General features: G+C 38.3%; 2 protein-coding genes across 3 annotated transcripts; one reads left to right on the plus strand and one right to left on the minus strand.

Moving 5' to 3' along the window:
* Nucleotides 1–88: 88 nt before the first annotated feature.
* LOC141903652 (aminoacyl tRNA synthase complex-interacting multifunctional protein 2-like) lies at nucleotides 89–2,732 on the minus strand. Of its 2 annotated transcripts, none has more exons than XM_074791866.1 (4): nucleotides 2,693–2,732; nucleotides 2,179–2,337; nucleotides 1,448–1,682; nucleotides 89–844 (listed from the first exon to the last, which is right to left on the minus strand). In XM_074791866.1, the coding sequence occupies exons 1-4, from the start codon at nucleotides 2,729–2,731 to the stop codon at nucleotides 450–452; spliced, it is 828 nt and encodes a 275-aa protein (XP_074647967.1). In that variant the 5' UTR covers nucleotide 2,732; the 3' UTR covers nucleotides 89–449. The 2 variants fall into 2 exon arrangements, with proteins under 2 accessions (XP_074647967.1, XP_074647966.1); XM_074791865.1 differs by having other exon boundaries at nucleotides 90–844; nucleotides 2,585–2,731.
* Nucleotides 2,733–3,178: 446 nt separating this feature from the next.
* Nucleotides 3,179–12,401, plus strand: LOC141903937 (ubiquitin carboxyl-terminal hydrolase 22-like). The gene is made up of 13 exons (XM_074792339.1): nucleotides 3,179–3,396; nucleotides 4,074–4,206; nucleotides 4,971–5,072; nucleotides 5,156–5,257; nucleotides 5,756–5,928; nucleotides 6,014–6,161; nucleotides 6,522–6,624; nucleotides 6,949–7,049; nucleotides 7,254–7,317; nucleotides 7,400–7,526; nucleotides 7,840–8,003; nucleotides 8,456–8,605; nucleotides 8,828–12,401. Exons 1-13 carry the CDS (start codon nucleotides 3,283–3,285, stop codon nucleotides 8,868–8,870), a joined length of 1,524 nt encoding a protein of 507 aa, XP_074648440.1. The 5' UTR covers nucleotides 3,179–3,282; the 3' UTR covers nucleotides 8,871–12,401.
* Nucleotides 12,402–12,527: the final 126 nt, after the last annotated feature.

Here is a 12,527-nt window from a genome sequence, read left to right on the forward strand (position 1 = left end):
TTATGAAGCGCGTGTCAGAGTAATCTCGGTTCAAGTAACGTATTTCGGTGAAAATGAGATCGAAATTGAATAATTATTCAGATGAATTAATGCAACAGCAAACTTTATTTCATGTCTAATTGTTAAGTTCTGTCCGAGTACATGGAAACAACGATCAAAAATAAATAAACTTTAATACGATGTACAGATATCATATATCACTGCCACATTACAGCAATAAATACTGAAGTCAAACTATCAGCTTTTGTCCAAACGAAAATACTGAAGGTTCAAATAGTCTTAGACGTATCGGTTCTGATTTTACAAAGGACAAGTACAGATTTGTGGAACACGATATTGAGTACATTGTACTTAAAATTATTACCATAAAAAGTTCTACTAATGTCGATGAAAATAACAATATAATCTAAGAAGATTACAAGTTAAGAAGGAAGAAGCATATGAAGGCATCATAAACAGCTGATGGCGGACTGAAACTGAGGGAGGGCGTTGCATTGCTTCATCCATTTTTTCACGTTAGACGGCGCAGATTCAGCTTGATTCGATTGGTGGATCGCCGACCATGTGACTATATCAGCCAATGAAAACTCCTCGCCGACGAGATAACGAGATTTACCGAGTTTCACGTTCAATGTTCGAATCGCCGACGCCTTCTCCTTACCGGAACCGGTCACGATTTGACCGGCCAACTCGAGGCACGTATCGATCTCGGTCGCTGTGACGATGTCCGATGAATCGTCGTCGTAGATCGATAGCAGGCGTCCGATGTATCGCGCGATGTTAACTTCGCCGCAAATCAATGATTGCGAATGAGCGTTTACCATCATCGACGGGCCGTGCTTCACTACAATTAACACACAGAAACACAACATTAAACAGAGCTTCGTTTCAGACTAAGATAATAAACCAGTTGATAAGAAATGCTGAATAAAATTCATATTCAGTCAGACTTGCTTAACCCATTCGTTGCAAACATGGTTGAATTGTGGTGGCTGGGATCAGGTCAAAAAAATTAAAACAATCTTAATAAAAGATAACCATATATCAGATATTCTTCGATCGTGTTTACTTATAATAGCTAGAATTATTATTTCTAGATTCCGACCACCACCAGAATACGACAGCAAAGCACATGCAATGAGCCCATCACCTGCCGGCCAACCCCAACCGGCCAACCCCAAACTAATAGCGAAAGTTCAAAATTGACCAATGAGCATTGAAAATGAAGCTGAGTTTTTTCAAACTGCCAGCCAATCATTCCCATGTGTGAGAAGAGTGCAAATATCTAACTATAAAGGATCAGCTACAAGATAAGTCGTAGCAGAACCAGAACTGAGATATTCAATACTAGCGGCAAACAAGTTCATTCCCAGTAGTTGGGGGCAATCATCAATAATACATCATCTCTCAAGAGAGATGACTGGTAATGTGACATGTTCACACGTACTTTCTTTCCAAATCAGCGTTAACGCCACCTCATGATCCAATCTAGAACTACCGTTTGCTACGAACAAATCGTTGAATTTCGCCAATGAAGCCGAATCGTTGATCGATGAATGCAGATGACTGGCAGTTAATACTCGACACCTAGTCTTCATCAGTTCGTAAAGTATGCACAGCGACAGCGGTCGCGATGAAGGGCTACAGTTGATGACAATATCTTCAATAACGCCTTTGTTTGTCTGTAAAATGAGCAGAATCTATTAACACAGTTACCTCAACTCGAACGGATCACGGCGAAAAATAATTTTTGTCCAAATTTGAACGAAATTCGTACAAAACTGAAAAAGCTATTCTCTAGTTTTAGTAATGCAAGGGCCATTACTTTACGGAGAATACCAGTTGTGCCAAAAATGTTTTAAGTGATAATATATCGAGATATTATCCCACAATAGCGACGAAAAACAAAGTCCGAAAATGGTTACTAGAGCTAGTAGTAGTTTAGTAGTTTATCCAAGGTTTCTAATTGTCGATTTCAGGAATACTGAATATGACTGATTATATTATTGTCACAACACGGATCTAGTGTTTTATCAATGGTGAGAATGTAAAGTGAGTTAAGTAAAACTTTTGCATCGGGATATTTTACCGCCTGATCTCTTCACCATGTCAAAATCTTATTTGTACAACTATTTTTCATAATTCAGAAAACAGCTGACTATAGGCCCTAATACTCACCAGTTTCAGCGGTTTCGTATTACTGGCTTTTACCAAGCCACCACTTGTACTGCCTGCTGTTTTTGAAGATAGAGCATCAACGTCCTTCTGTAGCTGTTTCAACTTCGCTAAAACGTCACATTGGCGTTTCTCCAACTTCTCAATTTCACTTCCAGTATCCTGTAGAATGGAATAAAAACATAAATCATATGTCCCAATTTTGTAGAAGTGTTTGTTAAGTAAGGCATGCATTGAAACGTTTATTCGTTCTGTTACCATGATAACAAACGCCCAATTAATTCAAATTAACTTAATGTAACAATCGCATTCGCAAATAGCTGAACGAAAAAAGATTAATCACCGGCAGGTGCTGCCACCACACCCAGACCGGCTATTTGATTATCACATTTTTAAGCGTATTTCACACCTGTATGTTCATTAAGCAGCTAGATTGTAGAGAAGGTAATTTGTACATGCAATCTGGTAAGTCTAATGCCCCTAAAGGCTTCATAACGGGTGGTAATCTGTACATAACCGAAACAGGTCCGTTTTGAGTAACGCAGCCAGTCGCCATCTTGCCAACCTAAAAGACCACATTCGACGCCCGAAATACCGATTTGCTATAAAAGGTTACTTGCTCAAAATATCAAGCTGCGACACCCATTTCATATAGAAATAATGAATTGATAAGGTATTGTTTGTAGGGAATATAATTGGTTAGTATTTCAATAGATACAACTCACCTATGGTGGTTTCATCAAAAAATGTTAATTTTTTTGGTATTTTTTCCTAATTTTCGAATTAGTACCTTAATAGCAGTATTATCAATCTTAATCTTGTTTATGTGTTTAAATGCAATTTTTTTGTTTTTGTTTTCTTGCAGTAAACGTGTGCCAATAAATATAAATTGAATTGAGATCGAACCGGAAGTATCAGCAGCTAATTGGATGCGCAATTGGTGTTTGTTTTGGAGGCTGTTTGCGCAGTTCATTGTTATTGACCACGCTGCTGACAGCGCCGCGCTGACAGTACTCTCACATGCACACCTCGAGCTAGCTAGCTGGAAATGAGTAATAAATCGAAAACGACTCGTCTATTAGTTGGTGCACCACGACGAGCAGTGGCATGAGCGGCTGCCAGCACCTGACAGCCTTCAAGGCAGCCCAAGGGACCGACACATTTAAAATAGTTCATGACCACTTTGTGTCGTGCACGACCCCTCAAGCGCGCAAAAGAAAGGTTTCTCAAGTTTTTCCCTAGATTTTTTTCTTCACTTTTTAAATCAATTTGATTTACTGCTCGTTGTATAATAGTGCCTGACCCATGTGATGAATATTACCCTCCCCCTCCTCTTCACAGGGGCTTGTCACAATTTGATAATGAAAATGGACGATACCAGTATCCCTGTATAAAAAAGAATGATGTCTTTTTTATACAGGGATACTGGTATCATCCATTCATTATCAAATGGTGACAAGCCCCTGTGCTCCTCCTAACCTCAGTGTTTCAGAAACTGATCCCCATTGTCTTCTGTGACTAAAGCATATTTATATCATCTCGAACCTCGACAATAAACTTTTCCGAATAAAACAATTTACAAGCGAACTGTAAATATTCCTCACTGAAGGGCTAGAACAGTAAAAATCTTGTTTTTAAATAAGTATATAAATGTGGCAATGAATTTTATTTACTCATTCAAAAATGAGATTTTACTGTTTTCGCTTGGATTTCCAATTGGTTTCCAAGAAACGTCGATAGCCCAGAGAAATAACCTGACCTCCTATTGATTTGTAGCCTTAATTTTGCATTACTTAAATTTAGAATTTCCTTTGTCTCTATGGAAATTCATTCATTTTTTTGATCTAGCAGCTGCAATTTGTTGTTAGTTAATGAATTTCCTGGTGTTTTCGTTTCAGGCTACGTCGAGTTTCTGTCACACTTGTCGCGAACATAAGCCCCGCCTTCACTCGTGTTTATATTGTATTTATTTCGGTTGCTATGGTGCTCAACATATTCATGAACATGCCAAACATAAACGGCATAATTTAGGTTAGTATTTAGAACTGTGGTGAAAATTTGGTTAGAGTTTACCATTTGACTGAGTGAAAATTAAACTGCATTGTTAGCATGGTAATTATCCAGTGATCCAACGTTTGAGCTATTTGTCTCAGATCTACTGAGGCCAGTGGCTCAATGACCCAGATCTACTGAGGACAGTGGCTCAATGACACAGATCTACTGAGGACAGTGGCTCAATGACCCAGATCTACTGAGGACAGTGGCTCAATGGCCCAGATCTACTGAGGACAGTGGCTCAATGGCCCAGATCTACTGAGGCCAGTGGCTCAATGACCCAGATCTACTGAGGGCAGTGGCTCAATGACCCAGATCTACTGAGGACAGTGGCTCAATGACCCAGATCTACTGAGGACAGTGGCTCAATGACGCAGATCTACTGAGGCCAGTGGCCCAATGACCCAGATCTACTGAGGACAGTGGCTCAATGACCCAGATCTACTGAGGCCAGTGGCTCGATGACCCAGATCTACTGAGGCCAGTGGCTCAATGACGCAGATCTACTGAGGCCAGTGGCCCAATGACCCAGATCTACTGAGGACAGTGGTTCAATGACCCAGATCTACTGAGGCCAGTGGCTCAATGACCCAGATCTGAGGCCAGTGGCTCAATGACGCAGATCTACTGAGGCCAGTGGCTCAATGACGCAGATCTGCTGAGGCCAGTGGCTCAATGACCCAGATCTGCTGAGGCCAGTGGCTCAATGAAATGTAAACTATCGGATTTTCTTTCTGCAGCTTTAGATTTGACTTATGGTGCTGTTTACTGTTTTTCGTGTTCTGACTACGTTTACGATCGTGAATTGGAACAAATCGCTGGTTCTACGACTTCGACGCGAGGTATGGTGAAAATATTGGAGAAATGACACCTGTAGGTTATATATGTGCACGCATATTGAAGTTTCGCCGTTTATTCTTGCTAGGTTTGCGTCCCGATTTAAATCCATGGGAACCGACTGAGGAAGAGATTGAATTGTTGAATATCCATCGAAAGCGTAGAACAATCACTGAAAATTCAACTGTAGGTCAGTAGTCAATACATAGCTACAAGTTCATACAAACATTGGGCTTTTACCAGATTAGAATGGAAACTCCGTGAATAACAGAGTCCCCAGGAACTCATTTAATTTGAGCGAAATGACAGAAACTTCCTTCAATTTTGAGAAATAGGCAATTAGACATGTACTTCAGAGTTGTACAATAGACTATGCCTAAGTCAGTCGGAACTAGGGACCTGGTTACACTGTTAAGGGGTTTCAGAATAAGAAACCAAGTTAAGTGCATCAAGAATGAAAATTCGCTAATAATGCCCCCAAATAAGGGTTTACCGAGAATACCGATTTAGGAGGAGTGTGCTATAATTGGGATATAAAAGGCGCTTCCTTAAAGTATGAAATTTTCTCCTTAAAAACTCCTTATATCCGGATGACTGATTGATAAGGACCCTGAATTAGAAAAGTTTTCTCCTGCCTGAATGAATTATTCGTAAGATGTATGTTTTGATATTTGAGTAATATTTGCAGGTTTGCGTGGATTGATAAATCTCGGCAACACGTGCTTCATGAATTGTATTGTACAAGCCCTGACACATACTCCGGTACTCAGAGATTTCTTCCTGTCCGATCGACACAACTGTCAGATGGCCGAGGAGTCTCGTCAGTGCCTTGTCTGTGAAATGGGAAGATTATTCCAAGAAGTGAGTACCGCTTTAAACGATCCTTTCCCGCTTTAGTGATTGTATGTTATTTCTTATGTCGCTTCTTATGGTTTTTTTTTTTCAGTTTTACTCAGGGGTTCGGACTCCACATATTCCATATCGACTGCTTCATCTTGTGTGGACCCACGCGCGTCACCTGGCCGGCTATGAACAACAAGACGCGCACGAATTTCTGATCGCTGCTTTAGATGTTTTACATCAACATTGTAAAGGTCGGTGAACCATTATCGTGGTACATTTATTTCAGTATCGAGTCTGCGAAACCACAGTATATTTGTACGTGCTATGGGTCATATAAGTCATGCAAAAAATTCAATTTAATTCTGAGCCTCTATCCATTTTGATTTTGTTATTTTCTGTACAGCACTTTAGAGAGCTATATAAAAGGGACTTGTGACCGGGCGTTTCTTTATCAATACGTGATTCATAAGAAATGAATTAATTGAATCATTTAGAACCAAGAAATTCTGGGAATTTTTATGTTATAACGTAGAAAAATCAGGGAAACCTCAGGGATTTCGTAGATTGGCGCCACCTTGTAAAAGTTTCAATAATGATAATATACATTACAGGAACGAATGGTTTGTCGTCGAATAACCCACATCATTGTAACTGTATCATAGATCAAATATTCACCGGAGGGCTTCAATCAGATGTTACATGTCAAGAGTGCAAGTAAGACTCGTCTAAATTCGCAGTAACCATAGAACTATAGTCGAATCCCCTTAATCTGTATCACTGAAAACTGACATCTCTCACTGTTAATTTGGTTAAGTTGTATCAATTTGTGATAAGGCTTTACCAAACCATGAAAAACGCTAAGAGAAAGTATTACGAACCTACGTAGTTTCTGAGGTTGTGGGCACGGCGCAAAACACAAGATAACACATTTTTGAGATGTCGGCATTGCTGTTCGCTACAGTTCTATGCAGTAACTGGCGCCGGTTCAATAGATTCAATACTAAACTCTAGGGTTTAAAATGATTCGATTATTTCTAGCAATGTGTCAACGACAATCGATCCATTTTGGGATATCTCATTAGATCTCGGACCGACGGATGCCATGATTCTAGGCAATCATTTCAACTCAGGAAAAGGAGGTCAGTTTTATGAAGACAGGAAACAAAAAAGAATTTAGAACTGGAGAAAATCCTGGAAATTGTGTAGCAAAGTTGTCCACAAAGCCCTCAAGTTTAGCCTTGTGGCTGACCACCCGGTTGAAGATGATATCAGTGTTTAAAACCGGGCCATTCAAAGCCTGTAGTTATTTTATGTTGTATGAAGTCTGCATTGTTCTCATGTAGGTAATGGTGACGATTTACCGAAAACATTTGAAGAGCCAACATCTTTAGTCACATGTTTAAAAAGGTATGTCGGATAATGACTTGGCAACGCTTGTCGAATTAGAGGATCATAACCAGTCAATTTGATCGATCATTGTTCTCCGCAGGTTCACTAGACCTGAACATCTAGGCAGTTCTTCGAAAATCAAATGTAGCAGTTGTCACAATTATCAAGAATCGACTAAACAGTTAACAATGAAAAAACTTCCTGTCGTCGCTTGTTTCCATTTAAAGGTAGACGAACAACTGATTCATTTATTCATCGCTTTGCATTCATACTCCGTTTAATTTGAAGATGTATCCTTGAGGAGGATTTCAAATGATAGAATTATGAATTTTTGATCAAAGGTCAGGGAAAATCGGGGAATTTTGGATTGTTTGGGGCCAGTAGCATAAAAGTTGGCTTGAGTTAACAATTGGACAAATACTATGTTAACAATGCAAATTCAATTATCACTGGCATCCTGGTTAGCTCTAACCAACTTTTTGGCAACTGACCACTGATCAGTCAGAACCCTGTTTTATGGTATGTTGTATTTATCTGCAGAGATTTGAGCATTCCACAGGATTTCACAAAAAGATCTCAACGTTCGTATCATTCCCTGATGAACTGGATATGACGCCTTTCATGTCGTCTTCGCGTAACAATAACAATGGTTACACGAATCAGGTCATCATGGAGTCTGCCTCGGGTCTTTCAAGCGAAAATAAGTAAGTTAACGGTTCATTCAGTCAAACTCGCTTTTCATCGCAAAAATCGCTGCATCACATGACTTAAATAGGCATAATTTTTAATCCTAATTTGTATTTTCAATTCAATTTGCCAACTGTAAGTCATATTTTTGATAAGGCTTCAATGTAATGAAAACTACAATAGCTTAAGCCAGTTTGAGTATACATGTAGGCCTCAGTCAAATTAAACACTTTTATACATAGAAAAACCAGTGCTGCATTTAGTTATGTCTAACCATTTAACATCTATGAGAGGTGCACTGTTTTACCTTAAAACAACACACATATGAGGCTTTTGTTAAAACTATTGAATCAGTCAACAAACGCTTGAATTTATGAAAACCTAACCTACAAAATTAAGCCCTTTAAAGACCTGCTATGTATGCGACTAGGCCCGAAATGAAGTCGGTTTTGTGTTCGGATTTTTCTAGGTATTCGTTGTTTGCGGTTGTGAATCACAGCGGAACTATCGAATGTGGACACTACACGTGTTACATACGTCTGCACAAAAATCAATGGTTTAAATGTGACGATCATCTGATTTTGAAAGCAGACGTCAACGAAGTGCTCAACAGTGAAGGGTGAGTAATTTGATTCAGTAAGTTGATTCAGTTTGACCACCTAACCTGGAAAAACAGGGAATTCAACAAATCCTGAAAAAGCTCAGGTTATTCGATTAGGTCTGGTCAAACCTGGAAAACTCAGGAAAGAATTTTGGATCGGCAGAATTTCGATCATATTCAATCGATCCGTCTCCGCTTACAGATTGCAAAGTAATTACTAAGTAATTTTCTCTATTTCAGCTACCTCCTATTCTACCACAAACAGATTTTGGAGTACGAATGAAAACTCTTCTTCCTCTGTGATACTAACAGGCAGGTGTGCGCGCTCCCTATGCGTGTCAGTCAAACGATTGATTGACATCTTTACACGACTCGGTGGGAGTGATTTCGATGACTCCGTTTATTTAGTTAGTGGTAGAACGATTCTGTACGCACGGAATCGACGTAATCTAGTCGCAAATAGGTGTCATTCCATGATGAACGCGTTTACAATAGAAATACATAATCACACATGTTACTGCCATTCGTATTACCCTTATACATAGAGAACATTCGCCGAACTATCTCTGCTTCGGTAGTTAATTCGAGAGTTTAAATGGCTGGTCTAAATATGAAGGTATAATTCACTAAACTTACCAGTGAGCAGCGGGAATGTTCGTATTTTTCTTCCAATAAGATACCAGTAACCTGTATTCAAGATGTAGATGCAGAAAGAGTTAAGCTATTGCTTTGAAATTCTTGTATACATACACAGAGTTGTTGAGTCTTGTGCGCGCGAGCCTGCCTTGCCAGTAAGTCAAACGATTTGACCACTACTGATAATCTTAAATAATGTCCGCGATTATTTCGTATATCTTCGCATTGGTCGTGTACATGATCTATACATGAATTTGATAGTGTGAGTGAATTTGGTTCGTGTTTATTATCAGGGATGTGAACGTGTTCAGCTGATTCAGCCATTTCAATTGATTTCGTAGTAGAAATAGAAATAGAATTTCCCGACATGGAATGATTCAGTTTCACCTGAAAATCTGCTAGTTTTTTTGTTCGAGCTGTTCACAGCTCGTTTCAGGGAAACACAAATTCTAATTTCTCGGTGTGTGTGTTTGTGTAATGTGTGTACGTGTGGTTTAATGAACTAAAATGTCCGACACGACGCGACGCGGCGGCGAACGATATTCAAAAAGCCGTCGATGTCGTCTGCTACATATTGTTTCAGTATTATGTATCATAGCGATTACCTACACGGGAAGTGTGCGTAATAATTTCCTGCCTAAATTATCTGAAAATCGAATCGACATTTCTTGACCTGTCTGCGCACGTGAAAATGGACTGCGTGTCCAATATTTAACTATGCATGCGTATTTTTTTTTTCTGAGTTGTACAGTTGTCACTGGTGGCAAATATTTTCAGAATCCATGCGTATTTTTTTTTGTACGGTGTTTATGTATAGTATGACTGTATTGTATTATTTATATTTTTTGTGTCTGTGCTATTATTACTTATATAGAATAATAATGTGTAAGTTGTTGTAGTCGAGATATAAGTATAGTCTTCCTCGTCGTCTTTTAAAGACAATATTGTGAAATGGATGATGCCCGGGAGCTAACTGTAACTGAGTTAGCACAAGAAAGCAGTTTGGAACAATTCTCGTGCATAGATTTAGAAGGATTTGTTGTATGAATGAAGCTACAGATTCTGTAAAATATTGGTAAAATTTCCCTTTTTCAAAGGAAACCATTCTATTCTACCCCAATACAAGTTCCTCATGTAAGACTCTCTGCTTACCTCGGTAAAACTGCATCTGTATTTGCTTCTATTTTTCCGCGGTAATCATCCATTATCTATATTGAGCACTACTACTGAAATCCGTTGAGAAAAAATGTACATAGTAGAAATTTTTTGATCAAATCTTTGAGATTAATATTTCATGGATCTATTGTGGCTTAACAGGGTCCCTACGACTCCTTGATTCCTGAAAAACTTTGTCAAAATGGAAAATGCTTTCAAAGGTGCTTGAAACTCCTTCAATTTGAGCAAAATGCCTGAAACTGCTTCAATTTTGAGAAATATAGGTAATTAGAAGTGTTTGTAGTTGTACAGGCTCAACTATGCCTAAATCGGTACATTTGGGACCAGGATTTGTCTAAGGGAGTTGCCGAATTAGAAATGGAATTTTGTAGTTTATAGGATAAAGATTTGCTTACAAAACATCTGAATTAACAGTTTACCGAGATAAACAGTAATGATTTAGGAATCTACAGTAATTGGGATATGAAAGTGATGCAGATGCTTTTCCTTGAAAACTCCTGATATCCAGGAATGACTGATCTGTAGAGACCATGTTTAAGTGATTGCTTGAGGGAGGAGAGTTTTAAACCGGGTATAGGTCGGCTTTGCGACTGCGTGCTGCTTGATTCTTTGCAACCGTCAGCTATGATTCACTTATAGACTTCATATCATTGCCAGTTGACCTACACTCGGCTTTAAGGTTTGAATTTCCAGCATTTTTTGTGCTTACACGTATCATCAACACAGTGAATTTATTTTCTTGCTGTATGTGATAATGATATAATTCATGGGTTTATTTTTGCTGTGTTTACAATGAAATAAATGCATAGACTCTAAAATCATTCAGCTTTGTCCACTTGTCGTCTATGCACAGTGGATTTCTCCTGTTTTACAGTTTATACATAGATAATTTATACTATAGATGTAGTAATTTATTTGCGTTTAGAACGAATGCTTTTTAGTTTAAATTGAAACACAATCAATCATGTTTAATATTGATCATTTGAATGAAATCAAAGTTTCAAACGCTACCCTGCATTTTGTAATTTTCTTTCCGTGACCGGACGTTAAAGTTAGTTTCAGTAAGAATCCCGCCAATAGTTATTGTACACATTGTAAGTATTGATGTGATAGAAAAAAGTGTTTCCTATCAACGAAAACTTGTCAACAGCACATACAGTCAAACCTGGCTGAGTTGTCGTAGTTGGGATAAACATTATATTGATGACAATATATCCAAATGACAACAAACAGTAAATTATAATTGAATTCGAAATACAAATTGGGACTCAAAAATAGAGATGACTTCTGTAATGTGACGAGTTGGACTCGAATACATAGGTCTGGAAGTAAGTTTCCAGTGATGTATCAGCAGCCATTATTTGAGGACAATTAGGTTCACAACTTGGGGTTGTTTGAAATTAAGAGTTGGGTGACTAGAGCTGAAAAATGGAGAGGTCATTCTGCCGGTTGGGTTACCATGTTGGACTGTCTGATTTATTTCCCTAGTTAGTCCTGTACACATTGGAAGCTTGTTACAACAAACTTCATCAGGGGACCAGAATGTCTGTTTATTATAACGGAAAGTTATTGCCCCATTAGGGGCAAAATACTTGGTTTGCACTAATAACTGACAAGTCGTTTTATTCAAGGTCGTCATAGCAAATTAGGATTCATGGTATTAGGATTATCTACAGCAGCAACCCAGCTCTTAAGAAATGTGCTCTCAAAAGAATTTAGATATTCGTGCGCAAGTTGTGATGTTCATGATTGATATAACATGTCATTCATACATATATTATAATCATTATGATTAAAGTCCTTGTGATATTAAATAACTATAATTCAGGTATTAAAACAAATCGAGTATGCATTTCACTTGAGCTCAACTTCACGTCATCTTGTTCTGTATTTATTCAGTGTGTGTATAAATAAATCATAGAAATAACAATTCATTTTGTAACATAATGACGTATATATATCATGTGTAATTTTTTTGTCTCGTGCAGTAAAAAATGAAGAATGAACTAGATTTTCTTGTTTTCTTTGATATGGAGTTTCAGGAACAACAAAGTCTGCATTTGGAAAATCACAAATTGGAAGGAGTGAGATCAGTGACTGGAGTTGGTTGAATAAACCTGACCAAAAA

The sequence above is a fragment of the Tubulanus polymorphus genome, chromosome 4 (assembly GCF_964204645.1).
Source record: "Tubulanus polymorphus chromosome 4, tnTubPoly1.2, whole genome shotgun sequence".
NCBI classification, from domain to species: domain Eukaryota; kingdom Metazoa; phylum Nemertea; class Palaeonemertea; order Tubulaniformes; family Tubulanidae; genus Tubulanus; species Tubulanus polymorphus.

What these genes read in the sequence shown, in the direction of transcription:
- LOC141903937 (XM_074792339.1), top strand. Translation starts at nt 3,283, where the DNA reads ATGAGCGGCTGCCAGCACCTGACAGCCTTCAAGGCAGCCCAAGGGACC. An exon ending in CTCAAGCGCGCAAAAGAAAG is followed by an intron (nt 3,397 to 4,073) that starts GTTTCTCAAGTT and finishes TTTTCGTTTCAG; the next exon opens with GCTACGTCGAGTTTCTGTCA. An exon ending in TGGGAAGATTATTCCAAGAA is followed by an intron (nt 5,929 to 6,013) that starts GTGAGTACCGCT and finishes TTTTTTTTTCAG; the next exon opens with TTTTACTCAGGGGTTCGGAC.
- LOC141903652 (XM_074791865.1), bottom strand. Translation starts at nt 2,731, where the DNA reads ATGGCGACTGGCTGCGTTACTCAAAACGGACCTGTTTCGGTTATGTAC. An exon ending in GCTGCTTAATGAACATACAG is followed by an intron (nt 2,338 to 2,584) that starts GTGTGAAATACG and finishes TCCATTCTACAG; the next exon opens with GATACTGGAAGTGAAATTGA. An exon ending in AACGCTGATTTGGAAAGAAA is followed by an intron (nt 845 to 1,447) that starts GTACGTGTGAAC and finishes TGTTAATTGTAG; the next exon opens with TGAAGCACGGCCCGTCGATG.